Source organism: Varroa jacobsoni, unplaced genomic scaffold (assembly GCF_002532875.2).
Source record: "Varroa jacobsoni isolate VJ856 unplaced genomic scaffold, vjacob_1.0 scaffold_653, whole genome shotgun sequence".
NCBI classification, from domain to species: domain Eukaryota; kingdom Metazoa; phylum Arthropoda; class Arachnida; order Mesostigmata; family Varroidae; genus Varroa; species Varroa jacobsoni.
The window spans coordinates 122455-137189 of NW_019213555.1; the positions used below are offsets into that span (position 1 = coordinate 122455).

Below are 14735 nucleotides of genomic sequence, written 5' to 3' on the forward strand. Positions count from 1 at the left end.
CCTTTGTGGTTGATTACCAAGGAGTAGCAAGCGTGTTCGCGTTCAACGATGGCATATTGTTAGTCTTTTGCAGTTGACAACAACAACAACAACAACATTGTAAAAAGCAGGGAGCTGAGTACATGTTGGGTCGTGTTCATCACCGTGCCTCTAATTGCCATTATTAAACCTATTTATGAAAAATAATTCGATAGCACCAGCAACATTCCAATACTGGGTACAATCATGTTGTAGAGATAGAAAGCCCTCCGTCTAAAGCGCTACTGTCTGAAAATTGAACAACTGGGAACCCCGCAAAAGCATGAGATGCTGGATCTCAACAGATGGATTTATCAATGGACGACCATTCTGTACTACTAAAGAATTATTAATGATCTTTCACTATATACATGTATTTTTCTATTCACGAACTCAGATGATGAAGACGATTCACTAATCCCTGGTCAGGTGGTTCGGAACAGATGCTAAATAAACTGACGCGTACTCTTCTCAAACAGCCCGACATAACTCTGCCGATATGCACATTTCGATCACACCGTTTAACAGAAATACGTCAGGCAATAACAACAGTAGCAGCAAGGCCAAGAGCAAGCCTTAAGCAAACAGCTGATATCCCATTGTGCCCGTGCGTCTGCTACAGTTTGGTTCTTCTCGCTGTTCGGTTATGTATTTGCGTGTTTCGGAAATATTTTTACTTTTGATGCGACCAATCGCTGATCGTACGAAGAATCGTCTAACAGAGAGTAGTCTGCCAGATAACAAGCAGTGTTTACCTGTTGCCGACATCTGCCGGTATCGAGCGACACCGTAGTAGACATTTACTGAAATCAAGTGGCGGACAGGTAGACGCTATAGGCATTGGAGCGATCAAATATGCGGTACCACCTCGACACGAACCATCGGATAAAAGTACTGATCCCATAATGATCATCATTAGCATTAGCAGCAGCAGCAGCAGCATCATTGCGTTGCGTTCATATGTGGTTCACTGCGTAGGTGATCCGATTTATTGCGTGCTCTCCCTCTCTACCACGAACTACTGCTCCCCGCACTATTACGAGCTACCCACTGCCATATGACGTTATTACAGCCGCCGTAGAAATACTAAAGTGGTACCGCATCGACAGATCCGACCTTGCAAATCAGCTCTCGTCGATCCGATCCAGCTAGACCTGATTGTCTGGGCATTAGTCTACGATTCTACCGCTACTAGAACGAAAGTCATTGCCGCTGCGCTACCATTACTCTAATAAGAAGCTTGCGCCTCCCTCGCTCCGCTGCGCTACCGCTGCACGTAATAGTTATTATTACACCACAGACGGGCACATCCATGGAGCATAACGTGTGGCAGTATACGAAGCAAAGCAAGCCAAGGAAGGCAGCCAACAGGGTTAAACCATTCACAGAATCACTGGATTAACAAACAACTCCAACACGGTTGGATCAGCAGCCACTCCGCTACAACCGCATATATACCCAGTCGTGTGACCCGGCTGCCTGCACATTTCGCTGATTCGTTCGTTTGTCTATTCATCTATTCATATGACTGAATATATATATCTGTATAACAGCGTTGACTGACTGAGTCAGTCATTCATTCATTCATTGAGACTGTAGTGGCTACAATGAGTTCCACTTGTAATTTTATATTATACGCACACGCTTGCTTCACATATGCGCTTCTGCTGCAGCCGCTGCCTCGTTGGTCAGCCAAGCAAGCAAACGAGTGAGGGACCGCTGAATGAAGCCATAATAATATATCGTTACTGTAGTAATAGTAGTAGCACATTTTCTGCAGGCGGTTCTGTGTCGCTGGTACAACTGCATAAATAACTGTCTACCACACGGTAACGACTGCTGATGCGGAGGCGGACGAACTCGCTATTGATGCTAATGTTTTACGGGACCATCTTTCAAGAGTTAATATTGCCTACAGCAACAGCTGATTCCGCGAAGGGAAGAGATATTCTTATAGTGTAATATAGATAGAATAAAATGTGATTAAATAACAAGAGAACCACCGAACGAAGCGGCTACCGCGCCAATCAACACGTAGATGTCTCTAACTGCTTCAACTGCAGACCTATGGATAATACTTGTATAGATTTTTATACCTTTTGCTCTTGTCGTTCTAACTAATCAGCCATAGTTCCTCTTAGCTTCTTTGTTCCCTTTCTCTCCCGTGCCCCCTATGTGGAGCTCAACAGATGTGGGCGCACAGCCAGTTTGTGAGACATGACTTGTTGTGACCACGAGCGCCGCGATGTGTTTCTTGTACGAACAGCTTGCCTATTTCGCCAAGCGCGCCACATTTCAAATCTAGCAAACTCAATTCGTGCTGGAGCTGGAACATATATATATATAGAGGGAGAGAGTGTCAGGCGCCAATTCGTCGAACTCTCATTCCATTTGTTCGTGTGTATCACGCTTGAATTGGTCGTAAAATGATTCTATGGTAGTACGTAAATATCGAATACACTCGTCCGCTGCTGTGTAACGATAGTTTACTTTGAGCGTTATTGTTACGCTGCCTTATTAAATGCAACAGCAATACCGGCAACATTCTCTTGTGATCATGATGATGGTCTTCACCGTGGCTGCAGCTGTTGCGGCAGTGCCCCTGCTACCACTCCTGTCGCCATTGCCGTTGTAACGCAATTTTTCTGTACCTGTCGTCGTTGCTATTGCCGCCGCCGTTATTGTTGATGTCGACCAGTTCTGCGGAACTTCTACGTTTACGTTCTGTTCTTATTTGACAGATCAAACGAGCAGGAGCTGTTTGATTCGTTTCCACAGACCGCAGTTCACGAGAGCGATAGCTCCACGGTAAAAGACACAGGTGAGAAAATAGCGAACAACGACAGCGGCAGTGGCAAGTGTTGCCTTACGACGAGAATAAGAATGGCTTTTCTAAGCAACATAATGATTCGATGCTAGTTGCAGTACGGTATCGTTCGTGCATCAGGTGGCTGCCACCCTCTATACAGAAAGGAAGGAGGTCAGTCGCGTCGTTGGGTGGATCTCATTTTGTCAAAGACAACAGCTACGACGACCAACGATGGCGATACGGCGGCACCTGCCCTCGCGATCGCTGGTCGCTACTATAATATAGATGAAAGGAAATGGTGATGGTGGTTATTAGTTTGTAGCCTTTGTCGCCTGCGTACACAGAGACGCTGCACTACATAAATTCGGACGGAAGTCTTACTGCCACGTTGGCGTAACTCGTTGCGTCGTATTCTGTTGAAACGCTGTTCTCGGAACCTTCCGTTCCCTTGCAGGAGCGCGCTTTTCCCCTTGTCATTTACAGCGTGTAGCACAGACGCTATAAGCGTTCCGAAGACGTTCGCGGTGAGTATCCGCGATTTATTGTATGCACGTACGCAGTGTATTGTAACATCGTACGTTGGCTAGCATTCCATGGCTCGTAGAATAAAGTAAAAACTGAGACAACTAATGAAAGGCACAGGAAAACAAAGACGAATGACGACGATTCCTGCGGCACTATGCATATTTAGGAGGTATCTGGAACGATCCTATGGGGGGCCGAGACAATTCAGTCCCTCTTCCCTACCAAAGATCTTCAATTGCGTGCCACAGCTAACAGGATCTGAACTTTCTGCTAAGCCCTTGTAATTATGCTCTTATGGCAGCCTTTCTCCGAGTGCACCGTGTACCCGGTAGAGTATACACAAAGCCGTGCCTATAGAGATTTATCCTGCAATCGTATTATATCTATACGCATGGAGATATGAACGAATATCAATTCGTATAGACTACTATTTGCATGACTGAACGAGCACACGATACTTAACACTTTCCTCAAGATATACTGAGGTGACTGCGCTTTGCCCTCACCGCAGTGGCTTGGCCGTCCCTCAACAAAATCATTAACAAAAATCTCAGCGGTAAAAGAACGGGTAGCCCAATCGAGAAACATCGTTCGATCGTAGCGCTTCACCAGAAAGCGATATTGGTGAGCTTGTTACGCAGACCGGCAATATCTGACGTACCCATTATTCTAATACCTATTCACTGTTTGTAGGCAAACAAGTGAACCACACTGTTTTAGCAGCTGCCGGCAGACATATCTTCAGTTACTTTGGTTGCTGTTCGTTATGAGCATAGTTCTTTTTATAGGTCTTTTCTTTTTACTTGGCTGAACACCGCGGTCATTGCGCTGACTAAAAGATGAGACGAGGGTAGAGGTAAAATCAAAACTATTACCGCATCGGTAAGTCCCAGCGTGTTTTGTCGAAAGCATCATATCTTGCTTGTTGTCTTCCCTCCAAGTTAATTTTTGTCTCTACGTATTTTCCTTCAGTTTCGTTGAAGTTCCCCTCTATACTCATCGTTATCACGAACCTCTATCGCACACTGTTCCGAAGAGCTACATAGAAACCTTTTTTAACCATAAACCGGTGTTAGGGCAAATGCGCGCCACAGCTTTCGAAATCTGCAATTCATTGGCGTAGAACTGTCCTGACACAGGAGTCTGATGACAGTCGAACGTCGTCTATGGCGAACAATATTCGCGTAATACGCCTTATGAAAACCTACACTAGCATTACTATTATACGACACCAAAGATTCTCTACATAACGCCGACTGTTATCCGCTAATTAGATCTATCGTCTGCAACTATCGAGCGTGATGTTAACGCATTACGAAGACGAGGATATAGGATAGACCGAATTTATACATATAATATTCGTACAAAAATAGGTGTTCTGTACTGTCGTCGGTCGCGGTTGTTGACGGATTCGTTCTCGCAGAGTCCGACAATCGTCAGAGAATCTGGTTGCATTATTGATTTTATCTGCTGGTCCGCATAAACTACGCGCTGAACCACCGCGTAATAAGTGTTAGTCACGAATGTGGCTTTAATGGAAGGTTGTACGTTTGGAGAAGTGAACTGTATCAGAGATCTTTGTTCTGGTAATGATAGTAACGCATAATCCACGCGTTACCTGCGTTTGTTAAGAATAGTATGGAGCGTAAGAGGCACAAATAAAAGCCGTTTGTTTAGGGCGCGTGTAGTGTGTCTGAACACAGGTCTAATCGGGATATTCGATTGAAAGGAAAAGAGCCCCACTGATGCGGTTCCCGTGATGTCTTCTGAAAAGAGGATGATCCATTATTTCGTTGAACATGACCAGGCTGTCAAACGTAGCCGATTTTTATCGACAGCGCTTCCCTGGCCTTTTGAATTTGAATCGCTTAGACAGCTTCAGGCCCGTATATAGGCCAACCCTTGAAAACTAATTAACAAACTGAAATGAAATGTGAAAATGACCACATGGATAGGAGGATGCGGAGACATGATACCTCATATCAGGACGTCTTCAAAAAAGACTTTTCTTAGTCGCCGTAGCATTTACAATATACAAAGCAAGCCTGCAGATATAAACGGCATATTGTTGTGTGCCTGTAAGCGTTCGTTTAAATCTAATCAAACCTGAGAATCAGAGCTCACAGCGTTGATAGAGCTGACAAGCGATATGAAAGGCACTTTTCTAAAATTAACCTTGCCCCCAAATCATCATTGGCCGAAGAAGTGTAGCTCACTAACATTCGAAAAATGATGCTTGAGGACGCTTTTCAGCAGAGCCAGCAACGAGCTTACTTATAATACTAGATAAAGGTCATCGTCTGGCGAATTTCATATATATAGATATATCTAGGGAATAGGACTAGTTGCATTGCATCTATTATTTATTCGCTTTCTTATATATCAACTAATCTACAATTGTTCCAGGAACACAAGTTCAAGAAGGGCGATATTGTGTCTACTCCAAACGGCATCCGTAAGAAGTTTAACGGAAAGCAATGGAGGCGCTTGTGCAGCCGCGACGGCTGTACAAAAGAATCTCAACGTAGAGGATACTGCTCAAGGCATCTCTCACTCAAGGGTAGGTTCGATAATGCAAAAGTTGAATATAGATATACGCTTTACTTCACCGTCGTCATTGTAGTTCGCTATCGCAGAATGGATATTGCTAGTTGCGCTAACACCAACTGCTTGTCAACATCTCAACTTCGATATATCTAGGTGGTGGCGACCCGCTCAATTCTTCCACCGGGGTTTACTTTCTAGGTACATCCCAGACACTGTTGTTAGATGTCACCTATTTTCATTAGATGCTGCACCGAAAGCAGGTGGAAGAGGGCAAGCGTGTTCGATATTAGCTGGTTTCAACAAATCACTGCAAACCAGCTTCATCGGAAGTTTGCCTTGTGACAGTGGTAGGTGGGTGCGCGCGTTGTAGACGCGCGTGTGCACGGCTCAGCTGTGCACTATTAGGCGGAAATCGATAGGGGTTCGAATAGAGCTTTCTGGCAAGGGGCACGAGAACTTACTTAAAAGAAAGTGTGTATGATGCACGTTTACCCAGGATGGTATTTACACGTGTCTGCGCACATCGCGGCTGTTCTGTCCGACGCAGAAACTATTGTATCTTTCACTAATAATAACTGGATTGTGAGAACCGATATCATCTGTAGCTACGGTTCGTTAGTGATTCGTCAAAGAACGAACAATAGTAGCTAGACTAATCATGACGCTGGCAGCGTTTTACGTGTACACACACACACACAAACACACCCACAAAAGTAAACGGCCAGGTAGATACATGTTAAACACTCTTATACACACGTAGTTTAATGCAACTGCGTTTCCTCTTCTTAACGGAAAACCAACAAAAATCTGTTTATTATACATGTACGTGTAGATACATAAGTATTTATCGACCGTACAGGTTCGCTGAGATGGCAATAACTCCGTCAGCACGACGGTAGTAGAACATGCGCAACTCTAAAAATGGTAAAAGGCAATACTATTCAATAAATCTGCGCAGTAATCCTGTGTGCCACTCTTGCGATTCATCACCCTGTGTGCATGTGAAGTAATTTATGTAGTTTGTTTTTACGACGCGGGCGTCTATAGTTCCATTCATAGATAAAGCTGCGCTTGACTACTTAGTATATTTGTATAAGATTAAGTATCTTAGTTAGCAATTGCAGTGATGCAGTTCTAACGCATACGAACTATTAGGACCTATTAGAGAATTATCTGTGACAATTCATTGCAATATGACGTACATTGTTTCTAGTGTGAGACACGTAATCGCGTGCACTTGGTGTTTTGCGGTCAGTTTTTAGCGTCGGAGGACCCAATGGGCGTTCTTAACCTACCTGAACAAACGTTATTACCAGTAGCCTGTTGCCGAAATACGCTAACACGTTCTACTGGCTATTGCTTTGATTTAATTCGGCTTAGGTAAAACTGGCGAATCGCATCAATCATTTAGCGGAGATAGCGGGGGACTTAACGATGACCAGGGTGACACTGGGTCCATGTTCGATGCTCATGGAGTGAGGCCACAACATCATTCTTCAAGTAAGTTTTCAAAGCTTGTTTCATCATATTGCGAGCACGCGTTGATAAATTGCATGGTAAAATCATTTGGACTGGAGTACATTTGGTCTGTATTTCTGACGAGCTATCAGTTCTCACTATTTGATCGTAAGACTGTTCTCTGAAATAATGCGGGTTGCTGCCCTATTTCGCACTCGAGCGATTTCTTTCTATGTTGCGACTTAAACAATAAATTGACGCCTCGGATCGAATTTAGTGTTTTCCAATTTGATTTTATGTTGGCATTAAGTAGTGGTCAAGGCTAACTGAGACTGCGTCGCCACCGGATACATATTAAGTAGCATTCCACGAATTTTGCTCAGATTTTTTAGAACTATTTGACATGATTTTTCTATGAAAACCGCCGTACGCCTCAAATTGCGCAGCCATTAATAAGCTACTGATAGATATTCTGTGCACTTTTGTGGCGTTGTTAGCTAGCTCATGCAACTTAATTATTTTGTTGACTATTCAAGTACTGACAAGTTAGCAATTTTACATACGGCAACTTACAAGATAACTTGTGAAACAGCCAAATTAAGCCACTGATGTTGGAGGATCAGACAAAATAGGTATAATTTATTCAGTAAATTAGTTATTACCGAGCTCTCCCGTCAATGTATGTACGTATTAATTCACCCAGGGAAAAATCAATGAGAGCTATGCCATCCTGTCGTACTTCGTTCATGCCTAGCCTCTCTATTCGCCTTGGCTCCCTCTGCCCCTGTCATCAGAATACGATTTGCACTTGACGCGCATATGTAGTGTAGAGGGATAGTCGTGGGTAAACCGGTTTGATTGGTCCAACCTGGGTCCTGCTTTGCCTTCTTTTTGTGGCGGCAGTGACGGCAGCAGCGCCTTAGCTGGACCGTCATCCCGTCGCACAAAACATCTCAATCTTTCATACGGACTATGTACGTCATTCGCCGCCATCTGGTTGGCGTTAGCTTTGATCAGTGCAGAGCGCATTCATTTCGTTGCGCTTCATTATTGGCTGGACGGAGTGAGTCACAGGCGTCAAGAACACTCATTTGTATGAGAACGACCAGATTCTGTGACTCTGTGTAGTGGTCCACTACACTTCGTCCGTTGTCGGCGCTGGCGCCACCGTTAGCGTTGTCATACGTTCCATGCCGAATGTTATCTCGTGTATAATCTAGTGCATGTTTCCATCGCACGCCAGCAGCAGTCAGCCAATGCGACAAGCATTGACAGCGACAGCAGCTGCAACAACGAGGCTTGCGTGATAAAAAAAAAATCATCATAGTACTCGTCGTAACAGCGACAACAGCGGCAGGGTGGCAGTAGCACAACTAGAAGATACAGTAATAGCAAAAAAATTCGTATTCGAGAGGGTTCAAGTGGGAGGCGGCCCTGTGTCGAGCCAGCCAGCCGGCCAGCCGGCCGGCCGGCCAGCCAGCCTCGTCTTCGGCAACGCTCGCTAGGAACGACTCAAGTAGTAGCATAATTTTGTCAACCAATTGCATTAAGCTGTTATAGCGTCTTGTACGTACTGTAATATTATCCTGTCTTTAATAGTGTCGATGTGTTTATCGTATTACGTAGTAGTTATAGTATAGTTGTCGTTGTCTAAGGCCAACGGTGAGCCTGTACCAGATGTACGCAATACCGAGTCCTGTGAGCTGAAGGTGGTTCGTTGATATTTCTAGTTCTTCGTGTGTGCGCATTCTCTCCTTTTCTCTCCGTAACCCTATCGCTGTCACTCAGCGTCTTTGTTTGTCCTTCGCTGCGTCTGTGAGGGCGCATATATGAATGAAAGTGCCAGCCAAGTCCCTGCGATGGTTTGCTCAGACAGCGCGTCGGAGAAGTGATCACTTAGCTGTTCCTAGCCAGACCAGTACGATATCGCCCGCGACGAGGCTGATAGTAATCGTACCACTGGAAAGCAAGGAAGAAAGAGCGTTAAACGAAGTAAACACGTAGCAGTAAAATGGTTGAAAGCTGTTATAAAGCAACAAGCGGTCAGGCCAAGTGGCCAAAATTCCCATGGAAATGAAAAAATTACGCGAACTACGACTAATCATGAGTTAAGAGCAGCCTAAACGGTTTGCTACGCGATGAGCTCTATGTAAGATCCTGTGCTCGTCCTCACCATGTCTGCAGAAATCCGCGTCGAAACAATTCAGTCAAAGAAACCTAGCGCCACCTAACTCTACTTCCACAAAATAGCAAGGATAACAACATAGCCGTTTTAACAATAAACCTAACTGTGTTGGTATGTGTCACGCTTTTCTCTACACTGGCATAGGTTCAACTGGTGGAAGTCCATATCAGCTGGTCGCGTCAGTTAGCTCGAATCCTAATGAAACCAACAACAACAACAACAACAATCACATTCCCGTCTACCCGTGGACGGCTCTCGTGCCCTTCCTTGGTGAGTCGATAAGGCCAACAGGATACATCGCATATGAACGACAGCTCTGAAAAAAGCCTATTTCTTTCGTGATTGATATTTCATTACCACAAAAAGAATACAACAGTAAAAACAGTAAAAGGACATGTATTGGCGGCACAATTGTTGCGGTAAATTAGCTTTAGTGGACCTACTTGGAGGTACGAAGTTGGCTGGCTTGAGCTTGTTATTGTAAGGACACATTTCAAGTGGCGTAAAAACTACCAGTTGTGGGATGAGATCGCAGCCTCCAAACAGATAATCCCGCATGCATATAGAACCGATTCTGTTTATAGCGATACTGGTGTGCTAGTTAGGCTTCGATGAAATGCGGTACATCAAAGGAACTTCTAAATAACATCGCGTCTCAACGTGTTGGTTGTTAATCGCTCAAAACTGTAGTGTAGTTTTTTTTTTTAGTAAGAATACTTGCTAAATATGCCGTAACTAGAGCGGAAAAAATGGCTATTTATATAAATAGAGCAGTCAAGAGTCGGTAATATCGAAAGGAAGAGGAACTCTTTTATCACAGACGGCGGTGCGTCGGTCAAGAGTTGAAGGAGGAGGAACGGTTAGGGATGGGAAGAAGGCCAAATAGTTTACCTTTGATGATAGAAAGTGGCGAAAGGCCACGTAAATGGGCCGTACAATGCTAATGTGTCAAAGAAGATGTATATGCGCGCAACACACGTACTAGTAACGTCGTATGTACCGATTTGAATAGCAAACTGAGACTAGTGATTGTTTTTTTTCTCATTTATCAAACCAACAGCGGGAACAGGTGGTTCCGGTATGAACCTGGCACGGAATTATTCGGCTACTTACGATACTCAGATGGAAGAAGGAAGCGAAATTGACCAAGAGGATTTGGACGAGGTATTCGTTAGTGACGCACCGTCCACCGCCGAAGACACAAAGGCCGGCAATCCACCTACGATAGCTCTGGCGGCCCCGCCAAGTGGAGCTCGAAAGAAAAGTGGCAGCACTTCATCAAAGGACGGCCGTGAGTCGTCCAGTGGCCCTGGCGCCGGCGGTGGACCAGGTGTCGGCGGCAGTCATATCCGACGACCAATGAATGCATTTATGATCTTCAGCAAGCGACATCGTGCGCTCGTGCATCAGCGACACCCAAACCAGGACAATCGTACGGTGTCGAAAATCCTCGGCGAATGGTGGTACGCACTGCGGCCACTAGAGAAGCAGCAGTACCACGAAATGGCTTTCAAAGTTAAGGAAGAACACTTCAAAAAACATCCCGAATGGAAGTGGTGCAGCAGAGAACGAAAGCGCAGCGAGAACGCGGCTGGCGTCGGTGGAATTGGACGTCAGGATGGCGAAGAAGCGAGTGACGGCGAGGAAAACGCGGGCGGAAGTGTACCCACCACGTTGCAAAGTGGCGGCGTCAGCGGCGGCGTCGGGGTCTCATCAACAGCGTCGTGCGGCAACCTTCTCAACGTACACGGAGCCTCCCATACGATCACGTCGCCATCAACGTCTATCTCCAGTCCGTTGCCATTGTCTCCACTGACCTATCGGGAGCCACCGCAATCGGCACCGCCGTTCGAAGTATCACTCATGGAGGAACGAGTTCAGGCACTCTCTGTCCGGACGCCTCTTTCGCCCTCCGTCGCGAGCATGGGACCACGGACGGCTTCCGGAACAGTAGCCGGACTCGAACCTCCCTCAGTGATTGTCACGACACCATTCGTACTCGCACCAACGCCAGCCCAACTGGGTTTGGCGCCTGGCCAAAAGAAGCAGATGACTCACCATCCCGGACAGCATCACGCTGGGACGCTCCAAGGCCACCAGACGGCTGCTACTGCTCATCAAGGTCACGTCGGCATAGGTCAAACGACGCCGTTGCCGGGCACCAGGAACGATGGCACACCATCCGCTTTCCAGATGCCGCCCAAAAGTGAGTGCAATACAATGCTGCACGCGTTATAATAGTAATTAGCTATCCCGAACCACGATAAACGTATCTATAGGGATGTGATAATTTATAACTGTAGTGGCTTGAAATATCGAATGGTTGATCAGATTGGTAAAGGTGTTTTGCGGTCCTTGCCACAGCAAGCACGCGGTGTCGGATGCGCCTATAACTTTTGTTACTCTGTTCTTATGCGTGTTTCAGAGCATGACTTGGTGGCTCCTCTGAGCGCCCCAGTATTGGTGAACGGGAATTCCCATGGACACTCAACGTCAGCCACAACCGGTTCTACGCATTTACAGACCCAGAGTGCAGGACCACCAAATATTGGAGCAGGAGCTAATGGAGTTAGTCAGGGCAGCGAACCTAGCACAAGCGGGTGTTCCAGTGCAACCCAGACACCTAAACTAGAGGGGAATACATTCTTCGGGCCATCTTTCAGTGTGCAGGTTAGTACAATCGTTAGTATTTATCTTTATCTAATACATCGCGGTGCTGCTCCTTTTAAGACTGCTCACAGTTGATCTGTTGGCAGACATGAGACGGTCATATATATATACTTAACAACGCATATAGAACAGCCATGTTATACGCGATAAGCTCATCTTCAGGTGGTCGTTCATTATTATTATTATTTAATCTTTGCGTGCCGACTTGTTCACTGCAGGAGGCTGCCGCAGCAGCGTCGAGCGGTTCTGCAGGAGACGCGTGCGATACTAGCGGAGGCGATTCACCCGGAATTACACCGATGACCCCGAAAACACCAGAGAATCCTTCATCGTTACGCAGAGTTCTCGAACAGCGTAGACAACTTGTCATGCAGCTCTTCGCCGAGGAAGGTAAACGTCATTACTTTAGAAAACCTAGTAGCAGCAAAAGTTATTTCTTTTGTAGAAGCATATGTATGTGGATTATTCAAACGTGAGAGATATATACATGCAGTATTAATTTTCAATTAGCTGAACCTCTTTTCCTAGTATATATATTAGCACCTACATCTTTAGCGTGTCCGATTTTTTCCATTTTAATGTACAATATTTAATTTTCAGGATGGTTCCCATCAGCTCAAGCGACTGCCGCTTTCCAGCAAAAACACAAAGATGTTTTCCCAAATAAGCAGACACTGCAATTAAAAATCCGCGAAGTTCGACAAAAGCAAATGGCAAGCTCGCCTCATCCGTCACAACAGCCACAACAGCCCTCCGGGGGTGGTGGAGCAGGCTCCACTGTAAATTCTACCGGGGGATCAACTTCGACGCGGAGCGTGTCGAGTTCTAGCAGCGGAAGCAGTAACAGTTCGAACTGTTTACAACAGCAACAGGCTGCACTTTTAACATCTGGGGCACCTGCAGGCATCGGGCCTGGAGACATCGGACAACACGCGTCTGTGACCAGCTCTTGTCCTGGACAACAACAACAACCTCCTGTCGTAAGCATTGACGGGCATGATTAGAAGAGAAAGGAAAATGAAAACGATTGACGTTTCTTCTCTATTGATACAGTTCATCAAAATATGGCCGTCTCTAGCATGCAAAACACATGTTCATACTCCAAGAGCAAGCCGCTTGCAGAAGAAATCACCTCGCAGAGAACACTATTCGTGCGTAGCTGAAAAGATAGCTATCGTCTTCTTCATAGATCTTGTCCGTTAGTGCCACTCGTGTAGGCTTTTTTGCGAAACGGAATGATTTAAAAGATCGAGAGCTGCTCGAAACAGGCCCCCTTCATGTGATGATGAAGATGCAGATACAGTCAGTCAGACAAAGGTTAAAAGAAAGCACTTCGTTACGCTAATGTCACCCCATTCAGTAAGTTAATAAAAAAATCGATAGGACATAATCGAGTGAAAGATAACGACTCGAATAGAAAAGCAGCAACAATACGAGTAGGAAAAACGGTAGTTGTAATAAAATTGTTCGCATATTGTGGAGCTACCTGGTGATGGGCACGAGAAAAAAATGAGAATCAATAAACGTTGATATTTGCTAGAAGTGCTCGAAGTGATCGGTGATGATCGTGAAAAAGGCAACAACAATATGGGACACAGGCCAACGAAGTCCTTGCAACGGACTGCAACCAGTGCTTCAAAAAACGCGGGGAAACGTACAGGGTGTTTTCTCCTCGTCTCTAAACGCTGGTCTGAAACATCGTTAAAGTTGATGATACATACATTAATGCGATATTGTGCAATTAAAAAATCATATGTGACCAGTACACTTAAACGTGAAAAGTGAAGGGGAACATTAGACGATGAATAGTTCGCCAATGTAAACATGCACTCCAACGCAGAGCCGCTGTCGTGATAATAAATAATATTGTTTTTGTTGTAGTAAATTTCTAATTACGCGCGAATATCGTCTGCGTGTTTGAGTACGGCAATACACGATCGCTGGAATGTAGAAAAGCCAGTGAGCTGAAAATACCCGCAATTCAAGTGGTTGTTCTCCGACTAGCCATTGAGATGTTATGAGCGAACGGCGGCTTATGTTTCTAGCTGTTGTATTTAGTAGACCTACCGGCGAATTAAGGTTGGCATTGCTAACTTGATAGTAGTATAATATCAAGGGATCGTATGTTCGTTGGATGATGGTTAGTCAGTTAGTAGATGCGACTGGGCCTGTGGGAGCACTGGTTAGCGTTGCACGGGCCTGCACCTAAACTAGGATTGCTGTCGTCCTATGGCCTTTATATACGGGCGACCGTGGAGGCTGTCGGCTGTCAAGATGATCTCTGTCATCATTGCCGGGCTTTGGCGCCAATGGACAAACCTGAACGCTATTATAAGCGAACATAGACATAAATACAGATACAAACAAACAGACACAGACGATTGTGTCATTCCTTCTTTAGAGTGCCAGTTCAATTAATCATGATTTCTACTACCAAACAACACTATGATGACATCGATTGTCAATCAAGACCGAGTAACTCATGATAGACAACAATGATTAACTAGTTATAGGTTATTATCT

General features: G+C 45.3%; 1 protein-coding gene across 3 annotated transcripts in view; it reads left to right on the top strand.

Annotated features, from left to right (window-relative positions):
• Positions 1-13754, top strand: part of LOC111262335 (uncharacterized) — an 82095-nt gene extending 68341 nt beyond the window's left edge. For 2 of the 3 annotated variants that reach the window (XM_022836486.2, XM_022836487.2), the window contains 7 exons: positions 5759-5912; positions 7280-7399; positions 9687-9812; positions 10603-11748; positions 11968-12212; positions 12431-12602; positions 12813-13754. In XM_022836486.2, the coding sequence (XP_022692221.1) occupies positions 5759-5912; positions 7280-7399; positions 9687-9812; positions 10603-11748; positions 11968-12212; positions 12431-12602; positions 12813-13216 (2367 nt within the window). In that variant the 3' untranslated portion in view covers positions 13217-13754. The remainder of the gene's footprint in view (positions 1-5758; positions 5913-7279; positions 7400-9686; positions 9813-10602; positions 11749-11967; positions 12213-12430; positions 12603-12812) is intronic. The other variant, XM_022836490.2, reaches the window with a different exon arrangement.
• The last annotated feature ends 981 nt before the right edge of the window (positions 13755-14735 follow it).